Below are 25,955 nucleotides of genomic sequence, written 5' to 3'. Positions count from 1 at the left end.
TATAAAGAAGGCAAGTGAAGGAAGAGTGCAGTTGATTATTGCTGTATTATATGATTTTTGGTTGAGGAAGAATATTGTCCTTGCATATAAGTTTTCATCCTACATTCTCATTTCCCTCACCTACTTGCTGTAAAAAGATAACTGGGTTGAGGTCGGATTATAACAGAACACTTTTGATGATGACAAAAATACAGTGTTAATTGATGAATGATTCAATGAAGACTGTTTGAGTCATGTGCTCACAAAACCCAAATATTGGATAATTAACAAAATATGCACAAACTGGATAATATTGTGTTTTAAATGAAATGGGTACTGATATTCAAGAAAAACTTAAATAGTAAAAAGATACAATGATTAATTATTCAAAGTGATTCCACACAAACAATGGAAAATATTGTTAATATGTAAACATTGACACTGTACACACGAAAATAATATTGTTCACTCAAATAATGAAATATGACAAGTTTTCACTCAAACAGTGAAATATGGTGAGTTTTCACTTAAATAGTGAAATATGATTAGTTTTTACTCAAATAGTGAAATATAATATGCAACATTGGGACACGTATCTTGCGAATTTGAACAAATCCGAAAGGTCTTCTCGGCTCCAACACTATTGAATGGTTGAGTAGCCACCACGAATGGTCTGCCCCTCCTGATCTGCCTAAAAATCTGTAAAATCTCATTCTCTGCAGACCCGTTGGTTCAGAAGCTTTGGTTCTTCACCATGTGATGACCTTTATCTTCGTCCAGGCCAACATCACCCACTGACAGCAGCACACTGGGTATAACACAACCCAAATTAGCACCATCGCTAAACAACACCTACAATATGGTGCATATATGGAGATAGTGTAACTGTCACTTCATCCCTCCAGCACTACGCTCGGCATTCATCAGTCATCAATGATCAATCAGTCCACTGAAAATATAATATTGAAATTCATGTACTACAGATGACATGGTCATGTATAACAGCACATAATGACGTCATGTACTGTAAACTTTAGTTGATTTTATACAACTTATATTAACCGCTCCAGTTTTCTAGTGGTTAGAGCGTCTGCCTCAGATGCGGGGGGGGGGGTCGTGGGTTTGATCCCTGGCAGAGTAATACCAAAGACGTACAAAATGGTACTAACTGCTGCCTCGTTTGACGCTCAGCATTAAAAGGTTAGTGTTAGGACTGGTTGGCCTGGTGTCAGGATAATGTGACTGGGTGGGACATCATGCTACATGTCTGCGGCATGATACCCCAGTGCAAGACATCACTATAAACTGTTACACTGCAGACATCGAAACGATATGATTGAAACATTGTTAAGCAATGTTAAAAATCCAAATCACACACACACACACACACACAAATTATATTATTGGGGCTACTGTGGTAGGTGATAATCAGGTGCAGAAGAGAACCCGAGTCTGACTAGAATCTTATAACACTTAACATAACATCTTCTCTTCCTTAGTAAATACAAAATTATTGCAGATATAATCAGTGTCAAGTTACATACAGGTAAACTAGAACACAGACTATAACATTGCATTATACGACACATGTCAGAATTACCTAAAATACAAGATGAATTGATAGTAAAACAATTATATCCTATAATACAAATAGGAAAATAATATTTAACTTGTATACCTCTACAGCTGGAGATCGTGTGTCATTAAAGTAGCCTGCTCACTGACAAGACTTCTCGTAATGTGATGTTTTACTATACGATGAGGTAATTTATACACAGGCCACTTAGCCAAACATGCCTGTGTGCTCTAGGTATATTGGTTTCCCATCATAAGCACTTTGCTTATACAGCATGGAATGAACTGAACTCACCATTTTGAAATAATATACGATATACATAAACCACCCTCGGGTAACACATTTTACACAAAAATCTAAACCCAAGTACATGTATTTAATCCAAATAAAAAATAAATGACAAATATATACAATTTTGTGGCACTTGCTGTAGTCTAATATATCATGAAGAACTTTGAAATGCAGTGGTCTCCCTCTTAAAGCACAGAAAAAAGCTACAGGTAACTTCAAAGCATTTAATATCTTCATTTAAGGATCAGATTTGTTTCGTAGTCAAGATGTTGGATGAGTTTGATTGCAAGCAAAAGCTATGCTCATTCATAAGTGTGGCTTTGGTTTATCTGACTTGCAGAGAGTATTACTGCTGGAGACTTAATTTTAATCGGCTTTTCGTCAAAACCTAATGACCTCATTTTCCACGTCAGGGAATGATTCGGATGAAATAGTTCCACTAAAACGTCATTTTGCCTCAACTGGCCACATAAGCAAATTTGACTGTTCCGTAATTACACAATACCCCCATCCTGTTGTGTTTTGATAAAGTGCATTAATAATTAAAGTAAACATAGACATTTGTTTAAATTTTCATGTGAAGGAGAAGGTTAGAAAAGAAGTTTCATACCATGTTGTAAATTTTTGTGCAGTGTTAGTCATAATTAATAACTCAGCAAGAAGTTAATTGTTGAAAAAATACGAAAATTCGATTTAGTTTGTTAGTTCAGTCAATGACTCAGTGGATATATTCAGGTTCAGTACTAATCAAATTAATCATTTCACCTAATATTTCATATCATAAATATATGAAAAAATGGCTCCAATGGAAACTGCCAATTTTTACTGTAACTGTTGCTGTTTTCTTTTGTACAGCCACTTTGGTAAAGCCAAAAAAAAGTTTTAATAGTATTTCATTGTGATTTATATTGTCTAACAAGGAAATAAGCAAAATCAGCAGTTTAAAGTAATTATTTTGAACTTCTAAAAGTCACTTTTCCCTATTTCTCCAACTTCACAGTATTCACCTGGTGTATGATGTGATTTTGATCGCTATGATGTCTGCAATGTGGCAGTTTATAGTGATGTCCAGCACTGGAACATCATGCTGCAGACATGTAGCATGATGTCCCACCCAGTCACTTTATCCTGACACCAGGTTGACCATTCCTAACACTAACCTCTTAATGCTGAACGCCAAGCAAGGCAGCTGTTAGTACCATTTTTGTGAAGTCTCTGATATGTCTTGGCTGGGGATAGAACCCATGACCTCCTGCATCCAAGGTGGACGCTCTAACCAGTTGGAGAGAGAGAAAGCATTTGCATATTAAGTGAGTGATTTTGCATCTGATTGGCTGAGCTTTTTGACCTCTTTAGAGAATTTATTTCTCATCCATGCTGATTATCATCATGATCCATGTATGCAAGTTCATTTAGGGATAAAAAAATCGATGTAGTAAAATGGTCAGTTGTTAGATTGTGTACATGTAAGCCAGGCAAGTGATGTCAGGTTCATTTATGCCGAAGGACAGCCATGATGTCTCAGTTGGTAAAGTAATGGGCTCATTATGAAAATGTCATAGGTTCAGTCCGAGCCTGTGTCAGCTGCTTCATTTTGTCTTTGAGATAGGCACTTTGTTTCTTTTTTCTTTGCCATGAAATAGCCATTAATGTGGTAAAAGCGCTGCTTAAGGCAACAAATACAAATAATCTTGTATTCCTTTATTTATAAATTTTATTTCAATGTTTTTTCCCCTCCAGGACATAAAGTTTCATTAGATTGATAATGAGCAAGTTACATGTGACATAATATTAATGGTAACATGTTGCTTTCTTGTAGACCCAGTTCTTGATTCAGGAGTGTGGTTACCTTTTGAGCAAACCCAACTTTGTATCGACCCTGTGTTACGCTATAGACAACCCGCTTCATCATCAGAAGGTAAGGTTGCTAAATCCTATACATGGCAGTTGTAGCAGTAGTAGTGCTGGTGGTTTAATGATTGAAAAACCTGTATACCCAGTTGAGCAAGTACCAAAGATTCTTACTCTCCATGATTAACTCGTTATCCAAGGCTCAAATTTAAGCTGTTTTATTGATTTTTTTGTTGTTGTTTGCAAGTGGAAAAAAAAATGTATTTCTAAATCCTATTTCTGTAGCAGAGATCAACCGGACAAGGCATTATCTCTTATCTCTCTTTCATCAGATCTTCAGCCGCTCGCTAGTAATTAATATATTTACGTAGAATGACATTTGTGTGTGGATGGTAAGTAAAATTCCTCTTCTTTCCACTCAGAATTAAATCCTTTAGAACACCCACATTTTCTGTACTAATCCTTGTCATCAGACCAGTACACCTGCATCTCTATTGTTCATTGACCCTTTGTTGAATTTCTGACGCATAAATGGAAGGCAGCATCACTCTGCTACCACAAATGTAATTAAAAAAAAGAAACTTACTTGTTGGTTTCTTCAATAGGCAGAGAGGAACTGTAACTAGAATTGACCAAACAATGACCATTTCCTTTTTTAAAAATGTACCAAGATAAAATATTCTGCTGAAATTTCAAAGAAATCATTACCTTTGAAGCACCGATTGTTATGAAAACGTACTAAGCAAATGGGGAAAAAATCATGCAGTACAATTACTTGATGTTGCCTCCACAATAAGAAATGGGCATTTGTTTGGTTTTCCAAAACTGGTCTTTAGCGGTGACCTCAATAACTCATGCACATTTCATCAAGGAAAGCCAACAACAATCTTCAATTAAAAAAAAAAACTTTTCTTCAAAAATTCAGTACCAAACTTAAATGAAAGCAATGGAATCTGATGGATTTTTTGATTTTCCAATATGGAAAATCTTGGAACACGTTTACTGCGCCATGAAAGTTGCCTTTTGCAGGGAAGAAGTTTGTGCTTACGAATGCTACCAATGGCGGCTTAAAGTGCAAACTAACTTTTACCAACTTGGGAAGTACTGAAAAGTAAATGTGCTTCATCATTTGTTATGTGATTGTGCTATGTTTGTCCACTGAATTCAGACTTATATGACCTGTGACAAATTTGTTTTGATGGAATTACTTGTATTGTGGATTCAGTGTATGTGATGAGATTTGTGGGTGAGTACATGGTGTTGGTCTCTATCCATGCTATATATAAGACATGTATATATAAACAGTATACACATATATGTACCAATCTGTGGTTCACTAAATAAAATAAAATATTATATATGCCTTATCTGTTTTCACTATAGGTGTATTCGCCCATTTAATATGCATAGATTTAAGATGGTAATTGTGCCAATGAAGCACATATTTTACCGCCCGCATTTATTACGCCACCCTTACCACCCCTGCCTGCAATTTTTTGGGAGGTGCATGCATCATTTTCTTCAGCTAACTGACCTGGTTGCTTATAACATTGTCAGGTTCTATGGCTCCCAACTACTGTGTTATTTCGGGGTCAAAGTGTACTTATTAACATTAACCAAATTTAACTTTTTATGTTTGACATGTCAACATCGATTATAACTCCATGCATGCTAAAACTGCAATCTTGACAAGTTTGTAAGCAATAAGAAAAGTAATACTGTACTTGACATTATAGCCTCATGGAGAAAAAAAGATAAATTTTCCAGCAGGTGGGTGCGAATTCATGTCAAATGTGTGCATGATGTATCAAAATGTTTGCTGTTGCTGCTATAGAAAACACATGGAAAACATAATTTTCATGACCAGCTTGTAAATTTAGAAGAAACTTTGTATATTTCTTTCTTATGCATACATACCAAGTCTCCCGAATTGTCCAGGAGTTTTTTGATTTTCGACCCCATCTTTTGATCTACCAATTTGCCGACAAGATCTCCTGAAAATAAAAAACCTGTCAAGCATAGGTATTTCCAGCTAAAACATATTCAATACACTGTTCACGACTACCTTAATCCATGAATCAAGTTTTTACATTCTGACTGTTCTCTACTTTTTCCGTCAAGAAATAAACCTCGGATTTAATTTGTCCCCATTGAGATTTATATTCTGAACTACAGTAATACCTCGTGCATTCGCTATTCTGGATTCGCAAATTCACGGATTCGCGAAATTTTCATTGGTACCCTCTAAATACATGTTTTCTTTATTTTATTGAATTGTACCTTCATTATGACTTCTGTGACGTATGAAGTTACCTAGTTTACCTTCCTGACAATGACAAAGAAAACGTCAGTCATTAAGTTTACAGTCCCATTCGTTACTTGGTTTTACCTTACTGTGAGTGCAAAAGAAAACGGCAGCCAATGAATTAGTATAGGGGTAATATTAGTATACATGTACCATACTGTAAATGCGCTAGTGTGGCAAATACCCATTAGGCGATACTGTACTCTATTTTTACGTCAACCATTTATTTCTCTTTTTAAGGGTAATGTATTAAGCTAATTTTTAAATAAAATTAAAGTGCTTTGGGAGCATGATTTGGGTCATATTTAGGGTTTAAACTCTAGAAATAAGCATTTGTTAGCATTTTTAGTGACTCGTACCAAACATTCGCGATTCCTCCTGATCCGCGACTGGTTCTGGAACCTAACCTCGCAAATGTTCGAGGCATTACTGTACTTTTATTCACATGGAGTAATATGGCAGTGGAAGGAGACTCATTATAATCAGAATATCATTGGCCTTTGCTGTTATGTATGTAGTGTGCTCTGCCAGATGTAAATCACCAAACACATAACAATTTATGCACATTCCTACAACTACTTCCGGGGTTATTTAAAAAATTCTGGTGCTATGTCAAAACATCTGCTAACGGATTTAATGGAAAATATGCCTTCAAAGAAGGAAACAATGTTTGCAAGTTCAACAGTGCTGGGATAGGCGAATTGAAATGTGTGAAGTGTAGTGAAAAGGGAGAAAGCTTTGCTTACTGCACAGCTTGCAACTCACATTTAAGCATTTCTAGTTGGGGAAAAAATGATCTTACAAGGCACTTGAAAAGTATGCAGCACATTGCAAATGAGAAATCATCACATAATGTGCCTAAAGTAATGCAAATCTTTGCACCAACATCAGTAGACAGTGTCGCTAAAGCAGAGGGTCTGTTTGCAAACTTTGTGGCGGAGCATAATTTACCATTCTTGGTTGCTGATCATTTTACTGAGCTGTGTAAGGTTATGTTTCTTGACTCGCAAATTGCTCAGAAATTTCAATGCAAAAGAACTAATGTAACAGACAGTGTTAACAATGCACTGGGTCCTATATACGACAATCAAGTAACTTTACTATGCAAGAAAACCCCTTTCTCGGTGATGATGGATGAGTTTAATGACAGTGGTGATGAAAAGTGTGTAGCATTTCTTGTAAGGGTGTTTGACAGTGACATTCACAGAGTGACAACCAAATTCCTGGCTATGCCCATTTGAAATATTGGAACTGGTGAAAACCTATTCAACTGTCATTAAGAAGTCTTAACAGATTCCATGGAAGAACTTTGTAGGGTTTAGCAGTGAGGTTTGAGGTTCCATTGTGTCATTATTTTTTTTTTAACCACAGTGATTCTTGTGAAGATTCTTAAATTATTTTTTGTGAGATTAAGAAAATAACATATAACAAAATTAATAACGCTCAGTAACTATTATTCATTATAGTTATTCTGCTTAGTTGGGGCTTAAACAACACTAATTGCATCTGAGTAGATTGTATATACTTTTTATGTTGACTATGTATTTGCATTTATAAAATGCCCTTGTAAAGGGTTCTGATTAAGATAAGTAACAAATGAGGGTTGTAGGGTGTGCTGTTCATATGCTATTTTTCATATCAGACAGTATCTGCATGTTATTTATTGCTGAAATTTTATGAATTTGAATACCGGACTATTCAGTCAGTTAGGGTAAACTAAGGGCAGTTTATGTAACTGGCTGTTTACAAAGAGCTGGGATGCTCTGGGCAGTTTATGTAATTGGCTCTTTACAAAGGGCTTGGATACTCTGGGCAGAATTATTTCTAATGCTTTACTACTTTACTCTTAAGATTGCTTTTAGAATTTAATTTATCCATCTTGCTCTGTCAGTAATTGACTGCTTTGGTGGCTGAAGTGTTTAGATCATCAGTTTCAGATGTAAGAGTTCGCAGATTCGAATCCCAGCCACGTCATACCAAAGACATGTGCAAATGGTACTAGCAGTTGCCTTGCTTGGCACTCAGCATTACAAGGTTATTTTTAGGACTGGTTCAAGAATTTTTAAACATTTGTCCATGGTTTTCTTTCAGACCCTGAAACCATCGTTTCACCTGTTCCCCCAGATCAGTAAAGTCCTTCACCTGAGTAGAGTTCAAGAGGTGGTGTTTGGTCTTGCCTTACTGAACTCGTCCAACGCTGAAACCAGGGTTTATGCCTTACAATTTGTAAAGCAGAAGCTTCCAGATCTGATTCACTCATATGTGGATGCTGGTATGTATGCCAAAGTTGGATATATATTGAGAAGTACAACACTGCACAAAGTAGTTCCTGAATTTTAGATAAAAATTTACTAAATTGGGTATTTTACTCCAATGTTTGGAATTAATTGCCTTTTGTTTGCTTTTAGCTTGATGCAGTGTTTTGCACCATAACAACAACAAAAACTTGCACATTGAGACTGAGTCATAATCATGCCATTTTAGTGCGTCAATAACAAAGTGCCAAATGAGTCCAAGATGCATTTGATTACATAGAACTGATCACGAGTTAAATGTATTAAGTCTTAACCAGAATTTTTGAAGAGTGCAGTATGGAACATTTGCATAGTCAAGCCAGACACTCAGTTGATTAGATTTGTCCATTAGACTGGATAGTCCACAGACAGCTTTGTTATTATCTTTTGTTACATAAAAGTATGAAGTACCAGTCTAACATTACAATGGGCTAACATGTTTGTGGCATGCAATATTGGGACATTTAATCAATAAATGATACAGCTTATCTTCACCAGTCTGTTTGGATATCTAACCTTATTGAAAAACTATTGTGTCAGAGTAATATTATTTCTGCTAACTTATTGGTCGACAGAAAGACATATTGCACGAGCTGATAGCCTAATTTTATGGACCAATGAAAGGGCAGTATCCATGCATTGCAGTTCACCTGCATATTAAGTTAGCACGATCATGGCCATGTCTGGCAGTTTTGTTAGAAAACAGGCAGCCATTCCTAATAGATAGAGTAGTAGGTCTAAAATGTTGAACAGTGGTTCTAAATTATTACTTGGTGTAATGTGGTGCTTGAAATATTGGTGTTGGTTCTTAAATAGGTCGTGGTAGAAATGTCATCACTTATATTGTAAGCTAAAAACGATACAAACCCCTGCGAGTGTCAGTTCAGGTTTGGGGACTAGTTTATTGCGTTACAAGCAGACACAATTGGAGTTTAGAAAATTCAATTCCTTTTTATACAGTAGTATATAATTTTGAAAGGCTATTTGTGAAAATTTAGATCAACCCGTTTGTATTGGAGTCTTATACAGAGTTCTTTCCTTCCCCCCCCCCCATTAATCCCTGCTGACTGCATATTTTAACACCCATTGTCCAAGTAGGGTTATGTACTTCATACTTCAAGTGTAGAGATATGAGAATTTTCTAAGTTATTGATTAGGATCGGGTCCCCAGGGGCTGTGTGTTTATATAAATAACCTGTCCTTGTTATGACAAGGTGGTCTGAAATATATGGTCTGGGTAAGAATCACACCAGCCTTAATAGACAGTGATTCAGCTGTGTACTCCAGGCATTTTATCCCTGCTACAGTTTCAGTAAGTGTGTCAAGTTGCATTCCCAAGTTCGCATGTCACCTACCCAGGCAAAGAATATTAAGCACACTTTGGTTTCTTGTTTGTCCATGTGAGTTTAACTGCATGATAAATGACTGAATGTGTGGCATCTTCTGCCCACCATGTAGTAGTGTTTTATTAGAAGGCTGTTTTTAATTGTGTTGTCCTTTCTTCTTGAAAGGAAGTTGATAAAAGACTGAAGATTTTCATGATTTCTTTTGGAGGGCCAAGAAAGTGCCAACCACAGACAAGTTTCTAAATTATGCATAATTAGTCATTTTAATTAAGTCAGTATTTTCAGGATAGTTTCCTACAGTAGTATTGCATTTTGCCCAAATCAAATTCCAAGAGATGCAGAATGATTTAGTTTTTAATTCTTCACCAAAAGCCCGTTATTTAACCAAGTCATGCAACCTGGATTTTTTTCATGTTTCACCCCTAATTTAAAGAAAGAGGGGAAAGAAAAAGTCTGCAGTATTTAAAGCAGCATCGAGGGAGGTATCATCATCAACTGATAACAGTTGAAACTTCACAATATTGAAGTATTTAGAACTGTTATTGTTTACACTATTTATACCAGGATTATTTTTTTTTTTAGAGAAACACATAATTCTTGAGTGGCTCTGGGTGGCTAAGTGGTCTGAAAGGCTTGCCTTTCCTGGGCACTACATCTCATCTATATCCTCCTGGGTTCAAGTCTTGGGCTTGGCTAATGTGGATATGTGAGAAAGCTTGCCAGGAGCTTTCCTTGGGTTCGTTGTTCTTATGGGGGCTTTCCAGGATTCTTCCTCCTAGTTATGATGGCCACCATGTTAATAGCCTGTAGTGTGCTGAAAAATTGCATTAAACCCACAACAACAATAATTATAGAGCTATTTTGAATAGATGCCTGGAAAGGTGGTCACCCTGTCCAACTGCACACTGAATAGGGAAAAAATTAAATGTTAGGGACAATTATTTTCCAGGATTAGATTCACAAAAACTTTACACACATGGAATTCTTTGCAGAAATAATCAGTGTAATTATTTTATTACAGATACATCTATACGTCAAGAAGGAGGACTTCAGGACATTGCCATAGAAGTTCTTCATCTCTTGCTGAACCACCTTGTCCGATCCAAGGAACAGTTTGGAATTGGAGCAGACCAAAAGGAAGCATTTATCAAGACCCTGCGTAAAGGTAAGTTGGATCAAGCATATAATAAACTCTGGCAAACTTGTATAATCTGAAAGCATTATATTTCTTTTTCTTTCAAAATTGTCCAGTTGGAATCTTTTTTGAAAGTTTATTTCAGTTGATCAGAACTTTCTTGGCCATAAGTATTGTCAGATTAAAGACATTATATAATGGTATCCAGAAATACAAGACCAGGACATTTTTGGATTGACTGTAACTTTGCTGCAGTGATACATTCATCCTTAAAGTGGCTTAAAATACGAAAATATTTAAAAAATATTAAAAGGGATGAGAAATGGCAGGTACGGTTGGTCACACGGCTTCACTGACTTGACAGTGAACGAGTTCTTTCCAGATTTTAAAGCATATACAAAATTCTTCCATGAAAAATAATTACACAGCTATAACGATCGGACTTGACTCTTAAATTTTTCCTTACATAATAGATTTGCACCAAAAATGTAAAATGGTTAAAATTGCTGTTAAACGTAACATACACTACATTGCTTAACAGTTAACAGGCAGGCCTATGTGTATGAAGTTGAATAGGTAACAGGTGTTCTATTTATAGCGCATTGCACTGGGTAACTTTGCTGCTACATGTGTATCCAAGGGCTAAAAAGCCATATAAAGGGTTAAAGAGTAAAATCTTTAACTGACAAGCTATACCTTCTAGCCTGGCATTATAATTAGATGAGGTATAATTAAAATCATGCAGATAATTTCATAGGATGAATTTCAAAGACATTCATGATTCTTACGCACCTTGACTATCCTTGATTGCCCTTTGGTTTTAAAATCCTTTTTCATGTAGTTGTCATAGTGGCCAAGTGGCCTTTTTTTTCCCCGTATGCGATTTTCGATTAGAATGGGCACTGTTTCATTCAGAGAGTAAATGTATTGCATGTTTATAAGGATATTGAGTGCTAGAATATCATTGGTTCATTTGAAATTGAGGCTACCATGCCAGTCTTTAACTACCATATTGGACTGTACAAAGCAGTTGCTGTTATCAATGTATTTTGTAAATTGTGTAATTGTGTTTTAACTATTAGGCATGGAGACTGCCATGAAATAAAACAGCATCAAAAAGTTAATAACATAGCTTGCTGCTTCATCATCAACAACACAACCTGAACTTACCTTTATAAATACCACAGAGAACCTTCATGTAATTTGATCAAAAGTTCCTTTTACTAAATATATTTTAGCAATGAACTGTTCTTTCAATTGCTAGTGTTGCTGGCGATTTATTTTGCACTTTTTCCTGACAGTAAAATAGCAAATGATTACTTGTCTGTTAAAACAAAGTTTTCAGTATAAAAAGAATTCGCACATAATTCACATGATCAATGAAAGATGATACGTTGGAATTGATAATGATTTGTTATAAAACTAGGTGTGGAAAAGGCTTTTTATAAACAGCCTGTGTCAGAATGTTAGCGTGTTGCATTATTGCACCTTTTGAATCGGCACCCGATTGGAATATGGAGCACATTCTTAAGGTGCAAGAGTGCAACACATGCTTCTTTGTTATTAAATAATTAAGTAAGTTATTGACCTTCTTTACCGGTGGTTGTTGATCTTGTAAATAGTTACATATGAATTAAAGTTTTGAAAAGCAGTATTTGTTCCCAGAAAGCAGTATTTTTGCCACAATAAGTTATTATTTTTGTACCCGGGATTGGCAGCTATGACTTGTATTTTGTGAAAATGAGAACAGAATAAGAATTTTGAGGTAAACAAGGCAACAGTAACAGGTACATACATAAATTTTGGATGTTTATACATTTATTTTGTTATGTTTGTATTTTGAAAAAAATCATCAGAGAGCAAAGTTTTTGGTGGATAGCGAGTGAACCTCACATTGTATCCCTTATACATCATCCTGGAACAAATGCATTCTGGGATTAGTTTGTTGTTTGGTTTTTTTTCTTCACATTTTTTATTTCATATTTACCACGTTAATTAGCAGTTTTTAAAAGGGCCAGCAAGTAAAACAAAGAATGACCAGTCATGAGCCATCACTATAAATTGGGCTTTTGTTGCTTTCACCGCTCTGTTGGCCTAGTGGTTAGAACGTCTGCCTCAGAAGCAGGAGGTTGTGGGTTCGAACCCTGGCTAAGTCATACCAAAGACTTATTAAAAATGGTCTGAACAGCTGCCTTACTAGGCACTAAGCATTAAGAGGTTAGTGTTAGGACTGGTCGGCCTGGTGTCAGGATAATGTGACTGGGTCGGACATCATGCTACATGTCTGCATCATAATGCCCCAGTACTAGACATTACTGTAAACTGCCACACTGCAGACATCATAGCGATATGACTGAAATATTGTTAAAACTGCATTAAAAATCCTAATCATACACACACTTTGTTGCTTTGACAAAACATGGCTTGAAAGGAAGAAATACAGAATGATATTGGCTTCAAAAAGTGACAAAAGCTCTTATAAATCATACTGCTTTCCATATAAGAAGTTTCTTTTTCCCACAACATTTTCTTTCTTTTATATTCTGAGGACTTGATGTTTTTTGTGGGATTTTGTTGTTTTCTTGTTTCTGTGGTGCCATTGTTATTTATGCACCAAGTCGGTTTGGATTGCAGTACTTGTAAATTTGATATGACTTGTACTTTCACTGAAGTCGTGGCAAATACAGCTTGCTTTCAGAGTACATTTTGTGTCTTATTCTTTTTACTTGACCTATTTTAGAGGCATTTTAGCTTGTATCGTGATTCTGTTTTACTCCTGAGAATCTGGGTTCTGCCCTTGAGCTGCCCTTGATTTTTTTTTTGTCTCACATTAACCTGTATGAATCCTGTTACAAGTGTATTGTGCAATTTTATTTATTTGACCTTGACCTGTATATGATATTCATTGAGCTTATATTTTATACATAGTATGTATTACTACTCTTTACAGACTTCCCTCGAGACAGAGTACCAGTTGTACTGAGTCCATTGCTATTCCCAGAAACTGAGGATATTTCCGTGGAAAAACTTACCTTCCTTACGAGCATGCCGAAATCAAATGTAAATTTCCTAGAAATTACGTTTTCATTTTTGTGTCACATATTCTGGTTTGTTACTCCAAATAGTTCTCAGTCAAACCTTGTCTATGCTTTATTTTGATCCAATGCTGTAGGTTGTTGAGCAATAATATATTATTGGTTACTGCATTTGAAGGAGAAAATATGAACAAAGTTTTTATTTTAGATATACTTTACAATATTAGGAGTGCAGTATAGCTTAAAAAAAGAAAGAGTATATATTTCCATACAAATTGAGTTGACTCATTTTGCTTTTTTTCATCTGGCTGAATAATAAAAAGAACACAATACAAGAAACAAGTAAGTGAAATTCTACTAGATTCCGAAGTAAATACACAAGCATATTTAAACAAACATGTAATAGCAGTATTTATGCATGCATAGTACAGCCCAGTGACATTGAACTTGCTAACATACCATGTGCTCAGATATTCATTTAAAAAGAATTCCTGGTCTACTTCAAGTTGAAATTTAGAGTCATATTGTGAATGACTGCGCCATGAGACAACATTTCCCATATGTCTGGAATGGAGAGGTTATTCTCTAGAGTCAGCTAGATTCTGCTTATCTTGTTATGATGGACTAGAGTTATTAGTCAGGTGGATTCCACATGTGGCTGGAGAGACTGAAATTCTCAGGATTAAATATTGTTTGTTGTGGAATATTAAATTCATTTCATTTTAAATATGTTCAGTAAATGTTGATTTATCTAAGATGACAGTTACTAAAATTAGAACACCTTGAAACAAATTCTTGTCAAAAACTGATAAATGGAATTTGCTTCTGTTTTATAGGAATCATCCTGGCATGAAGTTCCTTAAAATTTGTCACTGATGCCTTATCCACCATTCAGTATAGCTGCTGTTACTAAAACTAGAAAAACTTTCAACAGCTGTTCAAATACTGATCAACAGAATCAAATTAAATTTGAGAGCATCCTGGGTTCGAAGGAATTTGGACTTGTACAATTAAAAAAACCACAATCCACCATCAGATACAGGCATTTTGACTAAATACAGAAGAAAAACATTAAATGACTTCTCAAATACTTCTTAACAGAATTAGACTCCCAAGTTTATACGAAAGATGGCATTGCCCTATCAAATATGGTCACTGTTACTAAAAAATAAGAAAACATTTGGACTACTTCATCTGAAACACTGCTCAACAGAATATAACTAAATTTGTTTAAAGCATCTTTGCTAGGAGGGCTTTTAAATTTGTATAAGTGATGCTGATCTTACTAAATATTTACAAATCTTTGAACAACTTTACATAAGGCACTAAACAGAATATGATCAAATTTTGCAGAAAGTATCAGATCATGAAGACATTTCAGTTTTGTACAAAAGGTACTGTCCTGCCATCAAATACGACTACCAATACAAAATAAAAATAGAGTAACCTCTTGTCAAATGCTGCTCAGCAGGATTTGACCAAATTTAACAGAAAGTATCCTAGTAGAGGTAGCCTCCAAGTTTGTACAGATTTTGCCAATCCATTATGAAATATTATTGTCCTTACTGAAGTAGAAAACTTTGAAATGACACCTCAGAATCGGACTAAATTTGATAGAAAGCATAGAGGGCTTTTAATTTTGTACAGATGGTGCCAATCATTAAAAAATGGCCACCATTACTGAAAAATATTTAAACAACTCAAACTCCTGTACAGAATTTGACCTATACATACATAAAGTACTTTCGGCTCATATATGCATGACTTTCACATTCTGTCTTGTTAATTATTGCAGCTTGATGCCTCACTGGCTGACATGGTACTTGAATCTGGCTATAGCTGCACATCAAGGTAGGTTATTTCAGGTGATCTTTCCACACCTGTCTCTTTAATAGATTTAAATATTTTTGTAGATCTCAAACACTTTCGAGTCATCATTGACTTGATACTGGTGTAGCATAGTTTGTGATTCCAGGGATCGTTTTAAGATAATAAAGAAAGAGGCTCTGATGGAACCATTATTATGGAGTAACATTTAAACAGAGACCATTTTGTCAATCCTACATTACTAAAATTCAGCAGTATTTTGAAACAAGTTTCATAATGGCACATTAAGTTGACTTGTAAAATTCCTTGGTCTCTTAAATATTTTCTTCTTTGTTTGTACTTCAGAGCTGATGCCTTAATCGAAGTATTGTAAACATTGTCATCTCTGTTGTTTGTGTGACCTGTTAGTTTTAAGCCATTGTGCAAGTTGTTTTGGCTGTCATCTCTAGATGCTCAAGTATCTTGACATGACAGATGGTACATATATTTGCATCCTTACAGTTACTATTGCCTTTTAAAAAAGATGAAACAAATTTACAGAACTGCATAGGAGCATATTCTTTTCTTTTCACACCCCATAACTGTCTGTTCTAGTATTGAAGAATGCCGCAGCCTTCTGATGCAGGTTGGACAAAGGGAGATCACTCCTGCATCTGTAGCAAGGGTTTTAGGGATGATGGCCAGAACCCCATCAGGGCTTAATGAACAGGGCCAGAATCAGGTGAGACTTCTCAGCGGACTTGGTAGTGCAAGTTACTTCAGTATAATTGATTTTTTGATTGTCTAAATTTTCATGGCTTTGTAAAAATAAAAGATAGTTTCATGGGTACTTTAATTTATGGTTTTGCTGGTCAAAATTTGCATGTTTGTAGTTATTTAATTTCATGGATTGACCTGTAGAGATGCCCTAGTGAAAGAATACAAAAGAAAACTATGCCAACTACAAAGGGAACTAACACTGCCAACTACACTTGGCTAATCGAGGATATATTTATTGCCTCCTTAAATCAGTGTCCATAAAGTTACATCATCAAGTACTTACTGGTGATCTTGGTGTAGACAGTGGTTGCAAGAATTGTAGAATTGATCTTGGTGTTGACACAATGGTTGCAAGAGTTGTAGAATTCAGCTTAGATACCTGTCAGTTTGGATAATGTCATCATTCCACATGTGAAATAGACACCCACATACAGAGGAAATTAAAGCACAATGCTTGAATTCATCTTCATTTCAGCAGAACAGTGCTGCTGTAGGCAGTGGATGGGGTGACCCTAAAGAAAAAGAAACACCTGGTGTCAATACATGGAATGTGGAGATCTTGGTCCAGGTTGTGCAAGATCTTGTGAGTCTCCATTTACCATCTTTTGTTTTCTAGTATTCTTTTTTTCTTTTCCCCTATTTCAAGTTTATTTTCCTTTTGGCAAAAGATTTAACTGCTTTGCTTATATCTCTCATTTGTTACTACTTTTTTCTGCATATTATTGATGATGATAATGTTACTTTTCATATTGTGTTCTTATTCTAGGGCTCTTTCAGAAACACATCAGAGATTTTGTGATACATATACCTTCATTTTTTGGGGATGTTTAGACCTTCATGCTGTCTTTTACAGAATTACACCAAACTTGGCATTATATTATGTACAGAAGTATTAGCATGGTTTGTGAGATGTTATATTTTGGGTCCACCACAGTGATATACATGGTTTATCAGAAGGACAAATTGCAAAAATTTCAAATATTTTGGTTCCAGTTAGGTCTTTCTGATACTAATTTAGCCTTCATATATTGGTCACATCTGTAATGCAGCCATACTGTTTGGACCCAGTAGTATAAAGTTTAGGGAAGTTTATGGTATTTATTGCAAGATCAAGGTCATGGCAAGAATAAATGTAATTCTTTAACTTGTCTATCTGGGTACAACACTGAAAATATTACGACACTTGAGTCAGTTGTATATAATGTATAGATAGTGTTCTGATTACCATAGCTGAGTTTTGTGGTTTGTATCCTTATTTGGACTATGACTTTTGAATTAGTGAAGATAATTTTTAAAAACTGATGCCAGTCATGTAACATTTATTGACAGTGTCAGATACCACATCCATTCCCCTGCCTCAAGGTCAAGGTCACATAAAGGAATAATGTTTGGTTCAACCCACGTCCATACCTTACCATACATAAATGATACCACTAGCTCAAGGTCATTAGTAGGGATAAGGTCTTGAGATAGGCATATAGTGTGACATTGTGATACTCTTGGTTAAACTTTCAACAGCAATAATATCCTCAAAAATAGGTACCTTACAAAAAACGAATTCACACTTTCACCCCTAGTTCATTCCTATGAAAGTTGTGTAAGAGATCATTGGATGGCGTATACATGTTCCACAGAAAGCTATTTCTATCATGTAATCAGGAAAAGGACTATTGATGCATTTGATAGCAATCCTACCATAACATGGTAAAACTTCAGGCACACAGTAACATCATATCTAAGTTACAGTGCAATACAGAAACCAGTTATATAACTTAAGATAATCTGTAGACAGACTGCTAAATGAAGGCATGAAAAACTTTTTTACTTTGAAGTCCACCCAATCAGTTTTCAATCTCAAAGAAAAGATTGTTTTGAATGATGTCAAAATTTTTAATTTTGTTGCTATAGATGTCAAAATTTTTAATTTTGTTGCTATATGACATCGTTGATGAATCATCTATCTGTTATCATCTAAAATATTGTTATTATTAATGTTATTATTATTATTATTATCATCATGTCACAGGCTCCACATCTAGCCTGGCGGGATGTAGTTGCAGAGTTGGATCACCCCAGTTTTGTTGTGGTAAACAAAAAAGGCTTGAAGCTTCTTGTTCAGGGACTCATCAGGGGTCTGCAGGAAATATTCCCTGTGGAGTACATTTATCGACACTGGAAAAACACAGAGGGACAGGTAAGGTATTTAGTGGTCTGTATACTGTGTTTGTTTTGGAAAGGTGTGTTTTTACAGCAGTTAAAAAATATTTAATCTTGATATCACTAATATTTACCAAAAGTTTGGTATTGCTGCTTCAGAACTACCAGGAGGAAAGTCATGCAACTTACACGCAGTTTCATCTTGAAGTTTTTCTGTACCCAGAAAGAAAATGCTGACCTCAGACATCTGATATGACCTCACAGGTGGCCATCTTGAAAATCTTGTCAATACTCCTTAATAAATTGGTTGCATCAACATGGGTATTTACTAAAGACTTCTTGTGATCTGTAGATGATCCAAAATAAAAGTTGTGTCAGTCTGATCATCAAAACCACAACAGCTGCTACCCTGAAAATTTTGTAATCACTACTACTCATGATTTGTTTTTAGCTCTTAATAGTCCTAGACTAGAAGGGCTTATGGTATGGCCAGTTGTCAATTGTCTGATATCTGTCCATTTAGCCCAAGTTTGTTATTGTTACTTTTCCTAAGCTGTTTAAAAGATTGCTATGAAACTTTTCACACACATTAAATCCAATGTGTAATTTTGCCAAAATGAGTATGGTGCAGATCCACAGCAGCCATCTTGAAAATCTTGTTGCTATTACTCCTGAAAAAAATGTCATATCAATGTAGAAGTTTCACCTGAAGACATTTTATGGTATCTAGTTGGTCTTAAAATAATACTGTACCAGTCTGATGTCCATTTTGAAAATTTTATCGCTGCTCCTCATAGAGGGAAAGTAACATCAGCATTAGCTTTTCACCAGAAAAGCTTTAAGATGTCTAATCAGTACTAAGTGAAAATCATGCCAATATGGTAACCTGTATGGCTATCATGGAAGACATCTTGAAACTTGATACTGCTTCTCCTCCTAATCTGAAAGACATATTGACATGTAGTTTTCACCAGAAGACTAATTATTGTTTTCTAATTGGTCCTAAATGGAAATGGTGCTGATCTGACCTAAATATGGCTCCCACAATGAACATATTGAAAGTCCTGTCACAAAATCTCCTGAATGGATGATTATAACTGTATAGGGTTTCAATATCACTAAAGTATGTGCCTGTTACTATTGCCTTGTTTACCTCAAGACCCCATGTCTAAGCTCATAATTTCATCTTTCCATTAGATGTTAGTTCTAGAAAGCAGGTAGATGGTCCTCACTGCTATTTCACACTTACTGTGCTTAACCTTAATCATTCTTCATTGGAGGACACTGCTCCTCTTCAACATTTGGTATTAGGCACACCAGAGTTATGGCGTTTTCTCATTGGCCCCCTACACTAATGGGTTCAAAAGTTACCCAACTGTCTGCCAGATTACAGTAGGAACACTTTTTACCAGGTTCTAGTGGCCATCAGCCTTCCTCCATACTAGTAAATATAGACAGTCAATAGTGATATGCATTGTATTTCTACTTTGAAAATGTAGCTTTGTAGGAGTGTTAAAACCATTTTACAGTCTGTGTTGTTTTGTTTAATTTTTACAACTTTTCATAAATGGAATTCGGGGGTTTTGATAAGGATACTTGCATCCTGGAGGAGGTAAGCAAGGTAATAGTGAAAGGTAATGGCGTCTGGTTTGGCCTAAATTAAAATAATGCCAATCATTCATTCGATGTGGCAGCAATAGTGGCTAATTTTGAAAATCATGGTGCTTGAGAATATCAGAGATGGTTTCAGCACCCAACAGTTAAAAATAAGAAGATAAGAAATTTTATTTATTAAATTCCTGGAAATTCTTTTCTTCACTCCTTTTGATGGTCTCTTGCTTTTCTTTTTGTGGGTTTTAATGGTACTTTGTTTACACACCATTGGCAGTACCATGCGGAGAAAATGGGTGCTAGTTATCGTTCCCAGGGGCACACCAAGCCAGCTGCCCTGGCCTGGCTTCAGTGGGTATCTAACCCTAGACCTTTAGATAATGAATTCTACACTCTATCAACCAAGATTCCACAGCTTCCTACATATGGTAATGTGATCAGTGTGTTGTACTAAGAAATCACTTTATTCTTACAACATTTGTTTGATACAATGCCCTTGTTTTGTGACATAATGCAGTGCATGGCACAATTTTGTGGCCACAACTGTCCAATTTGTTTTGTCTTTTCAGATTTTAGCTCTAATAACCACACAAGAAGAGCCTATTGAATGGCCTTTTGTCCATCCATCAGATACTGCTAATTTTGTATTGCTACTCCTAAACTACTTGGAGGATTATCATTAACTTTAAATACACAATGTCTAATAGGTCCTAAATAAAAACTGTGCTGTTTGGACATCCAGTAAGGCCACTCGTGAACCATCATGAAAATTGAGCCATTGCTACTTTTCCTGAATGGATCATCATTGCAACATGGAGTTTTCACTGAAGACTTTTTCATTTAAGTTGGTTTGTACATGATCCAGTATGGCAGCCATCTTAAAAATTATATCATTAGTCATCCTGATCAGGAAGTCATATCAACGTGTGGTTTTGACAAGAACACTTTGTGATTGGTGCTAAATGAAAATGAAAATGTTTCAGCTTGGATATCTTGTCATTGCTGATACCACTGAATAGGTTCAGATTTGGGATGCAGTTTTGTATCTATACAATCTTGAACGAGTTTAATTTCCAGCATTCTGTCATTATTTGGAGATGTTACCTCCACTGAATACCCATCTCCTTCAAACTTTGTTTTCCTAAAATAAGTTCCAATATTATAGACCCTATGGAGCAAGTTGTAATGAGTGGTGACTTTTGTTTTGCATTAATTGATAATATCTGCATGTCTTAAATAAAATTGAACTTTCATCTTTTAATTAAAATTGCCCTTATTTTTTATTATAGCTGTCATTAATTGTGCAGTCACTACGCAATCCAGATGTTTTCTGTTTTGCTGACTATCCCTGTCACACTGTAGTAATTGACATCCTCAAGGCAGCACCAGATGATGACAATAGGGATATTGCCACTTGGTAAGTTTCTTTACACAATATTCCATTTAAGGAATATGGGAGAAAATGTAATTGTTTTTCATCTTTACACACTATTCCATATCGGGAATTTGGGAGCATATATAATTGTTTTTCAACTTTAAGATACATATAAAGAACAGGCAGCAAGTGATCATTGCCATCCTACTGCAATGTGAAAAAAACCATATGAAGGGGTTGGTGTCATGGTAAAATGAGATCTTCTTCAGAGTGAAAAGGCCATATGAAGGGGTTGGTGTCCTGGTAGGGTGAGATCTTCTTCAGAGTGAAAAGGCTATATGAAGGGGTTGGTGTCATGGTAAAATGAGATCTTCTTCAGAATGAAAAGGCCATATGAAGGAGTTGGCCACTAGTGGTAAAATGACCTCTTCAAGACGAAAAAGGACATACGAAGGGATTGGCCTTGGTAAAATTAAAATGATCTAATCTTTGGGACAGTTTGGTTTCATATGAAAGGCCTGACAATTGTCAAGAGAGGCTTTTTTTTTTAAAAGGGATTCAGTTCATACAGCAGATGAGGATTTATGTCACTAATCTGTTTTTTTTTTCTAATTCTACAGAGAGGATTATTATAATCTGCCCACAGATTAGAAATTATTTATAACTAGAATTTTGTGTTTTCGTGTCATTAATATGAATTTTATAGCCAATATGTTTGTAATAAGTGTCATTTTCCTGTTGATTTTTTTCTTTTTGTTGTTTTACATTTGTATTATATTGATTATTTTCATTATCTTAGGAAATCTCTAGACCTTGTTGAGTGCCTGTTGCGCCTTTCAGAGGCAGGACATTACCAGCAGGTTTCGGAGCTCTACAAGTTTCCTGTTCAGAATTGCCCAGACATGCTGGTTCTAGCCTTACTTCAGATAACAGTTAGTAGATCTTCCTTTCTATTTGGTTAAATCTCTGTCAGCGAGAAGTCACATTCGTAACGGAGGAATAACTATAAATAGCAGTGTTTTTTATTAAATGATTGCTTCAGAGAAATTACCATTTGGATGGCTTAATAGTTTGTTTAGTACTCCTGTAAAACTACAATCTGTAATCAGTCTTGGAAAATAAACCACAATTTTTTTTACTTTTATGTTGAAGATTATCATAGGGTTACTGTTAGATTTATAAATTTATGTTATTAAACAGAGTTCAAGATTTTCCAGAATTGAACGTAGTCATCATTCACAGTTTTTTTATATTTCAGCCAACATGGAATACCCTTAAGCAAGAGCTGATCTCCTCTCTGATGCCCATTTTCCTTGGGAATCATCCCAATTCTGCTGTGGTGCTGCACTATGCATGGCATTGTCAGGTACTGGCTGCTTCATTTTTGTATGCAAAATAACATGAGTAACTGACAGTGTAAGCACAGATCTGTATGATACTGGTGAACTTTAATGTGCCAAGACTTGTAGATGATAGCAAACAAAATTGTTTTAGTAAACTAGTCTAGTGAAAACCAGCTTTTGACATGACCCACAGTAGTATAATTCACTTAAGTATTGTCTCAGCACAGTTGCCATGCAGACTATATAAAGTATTAAAAAAAGCCCACAAAATACCAATCCTAAGCACATCAGCCAAAGAAGAAACTTTAGTGCACAAGCCAAGCAGTCTTGTAGTCAGAACCCAGGCTTTCTCTTTATAAGCTGTATTCTTCTGCTGAAACCTAGTAATTTTTTTTTTTTAATAGCAGTAGTACATTACCATCTACTGTTACATTGTTACCCTTTTACAGGACTAGAGTGGGACTCTAGTCCTGTAAAAGGGTAGCAATGTAACAGTAGATGGTAATGTACTGGGAATCCAAGCTATTTATTGCCTACTACAATTAGTATTGGAGGACCAGAAGTGAAAAGAACTTGTTCCCATTCTGACTTGTACTCACAGCCTACATATGAAATACCATTATCTTTTTTCCTTTCGTGGAATATATGTTACATAAGTGCTATATTACTCATCAAGATTTGTGTTGACCATTTTCTGGGAAGTGAGTTGTCCTTTCAGTAAATGGTGCCCAGGATGCTGCTGTCTTGGTTTCAAGGTATGGCAGATGTGACAGGCTAATGACCAGCACATTTCCTCTGGACAGGCCGACAAAGGGGTTTGGGGGCCTATAACCTCTGCTTTTGATGATCTAGAAGGTAGCAGTGATCCCACTTGCCTCAGATGTCTTCTGGTAAACTTCGTCCCATCACCCAAAATGAGCCAACCTTTCTGGAGAGAGATATTTCAAGTGACACTTCTTTCTCACCAACAACATAGGTCCCTGGTAGAGGCTCCAGATATTTCAAAACCGGCCAAAAATTGCATTAGCTATGGTGGCCCTATGGGACCTTCTTGCAAGTTCTTAGCCAGGCACAGCTTCAACAGTCTCACAAGCAGCTTCAGTTCTCGCTGATCATTTGTAGGACAAGGTGTTTGGAGAGGCGAAAGGAGGTGGTTATCCTAGGGAGTTGCACCCTCATCTGCAGTACCTTCCTCTTCCCAGTGTTCGTTAGGAGCTCATCTAACCCATTTTCAGGGGTGTTGTCAGGCATCATGGACAAATTGTTGGCCCATTCCTACTTTAAAGGATGGCAACCAGATTCGTTTCTGGGTACATCCTTCCCATCGATGGACCCTGTCTTCTCTCACCAGTCCAGCCTGGCTTATTTAAGGGTAGAGGTTCACCCCTGTCTGCAGAAGGGTGCATTCAGGAGTGTGTAAAGCGACTAGACCTCAGCTTTATATTCTAAGCTTTATGTGATTTCGATAAAGACAGAAAGTTTCAGATCATGATTGACCTTCCTTCTCAGATGTCTTCTGGAAGAACACATTAAGATGGAGTCTACTAAGTCAGGAAAGCCATAAGGCTCTGGGATTAGGTAGTCTCCTTTGATTTTCATAATGGGTAGCATCACCAGACCTGCCAACCCTTATGATTTTGCCATAAGTCTACAGAAATGACCATTAAAATACAGACTTCTGGAATAAAAGCACGAATTACAGAAATACAGTTGTTTGTGGTAACATTCTGATACTGGCTTGTCCATGTTTGATTCAGATCCAGTTTTCAAATTAGATTCAGTGGAGTTGGTCAGGGAACTGGACCAACTTTACAGTAGTACTTCAGTTGCTTTAAATACATGTATTTTGTGATGTAAAACATATGCCTAATCGAGCTGTTGCTTATTTGTTTTAAAAATGGCATCCACCAAGTGATACATTTTCAAGATGAAAGGGAAAATAAACCTCTTAAGAAGTTTTATTAGTCTGTGCAGAAAAATAAGTAAGGAATATTCTGATTCTGGGAGAAAAAGCAGAAAGGCCAACAGTTACATTTAGTTGACTTATGCATTGGTTTGAATATGTCACAAATGCATTGATTTAAGTAACTCGTACAGAAATGATGATTGCAGTCTCCACAGCCCTTGTGAAATTTAATTGTGTTTAAGGATTATATCAGATTGAAAGAAAGCTAGAAGCCACTGAGCAGTTTGTGATACCGTACTGGAGGTAATGATCAAGTAAACTTTACAAATTTGTTAGGCCAAGTGAAACATAATGTGACAATGTTGACTGTCGCTGCATTAGTCTTGAAAAACACTCCTGGACTTTTAAATGCATATTTTCCAGCTTTACCCTAGCAGCAAATGATATTTTGTAACAACTTACTGAAAACTGCTTCAGCTTGGGGGGACAAAAATTGACTGCCAAACAGTCTAACAAAAGAGTTCATTATGTTCACTTTTGGTATGTGTGACTTGGATTTTTCTGTTGCACATGGTGGTAAAAGTGACGTAACAAATGCATGTGTAAATCCCATAAGGAATAGGCTGAAGTTAAGGCCACAAATAAGTCCTGTCCTCATTCTGTAAAGCACAGTATCCAACAGTGAGGAAATATGCCAATGCAGGTATGTGAGAAAACTGACAATAGCTTTCATGGGTCAGTGTACCCTCCGGTTATTCCTCTGGCCGCCATGTATAGCCTACTATGTGCTGACAAATGGCATTAAATGCACAACAACATTACTATCTCTTTGGTGCATGATAGCAAAGGCATTTTTTCACTTTACCTTGTGATAGCACAACATATGGCGCAACTGTTTACCAGTTTACAGTAATGAACACTCATACCAACCCTTAAATTTTGCTTTAAGTCTTATGGAAATGATCCTTAAAATATGGACTTGTGGAATAATAGCAAAACTTACGGAAATAAATTGTTGAGATAAAATCATGATACTATTTAATTCAGATCTGGGTTTTATATTAGAATCAAGAGAGTTGGTCAGGAAACTGTATTAATGTTACCTCTGACACTTTAAATTGCACCTACATCTTCATGCAAACATCTGCAACTTATGTAATTTTCT

The 25,955-nt window shown here is 36.0% G+C and overlaps 1 protein-coding gene across 5 annotated transcripts in view; it reads left to right on the top strand.

Moving 5' to 3' along the window:
- LOC149787295 (CCR4-NOT transcription complex subunit 1-like) overlaps positions 1–25,955 on the top strand; it is a 120,637-nt gene that overhangs the window by 7,788 nt on the left and 86,894 nt on the right. For 3 of the 5 annotated variants that reach the window (XM_089977832.1, XM_089977834.1, XM_089977830.1), the window contains exons 3-13: positions 3,666–3,764; positions 8,094–8,274; positions 10,664–10,807; positions 13,728–13,837; positions 15,608–15,663; positions 16,234–16,360; positions 16,874–16,981; positions 18,425–18,592; positions 21,456–21,583; positions 22,341–22,473; positions 22,800–22,907. In XM_089977832.1, the coding sequence (XP_089833958.1) occupies positions 3,666–3,764; positions 8,094–8,274; positions 10,664–10,807; positions 13,728–13,837; positions 15,608–15,663; positions 16,234–16,360; positions 16,874–16,981; positions 18,425–18,592; positions 21,456–21,583; positions 22,341–22,473; positions 22,800–22,907 (1,362 nt within the window). The remainder of the gene's footprint in view (positions 1–3,665; positions 3,765–8,093; positions 8,275–10,663; positions 10,808–13,727; positions 13,838–15,607; positions 15,664–16,233; positions 16,361–16,873; positions 16,982–18,424; positions 18,593–21,455; positions 21,584–22,340; positions 22,474–22,799; positions 22,908–25,955) is intronic. The other 2 variants (XM_089977833.1, XM_089977831.1) reach the window with 1 other exon arrangement.

Source organism: Sinohyriopsis cumingii, chromosome 12 (assembly GCF_028554795.1).
Source record: "Sinohyriopsis cumingii isolate HCF-2022 chromosome 12, ASM2855479v2, whole genome shotgun sequence".
Taxonomy (NCBI): domain Eukaryota; kingdom Metazoa; phylum Mollusca; class Bivalvia; order Unionida; family Unionidae; genus Sinohyriopsis; species Sinohyriopsis cumingii.
The sequence above is the reverse complement of the archived record's forward strand: the minus strand, read 5'-3'. Positions and strand labels throughout refer to the sequence as shown.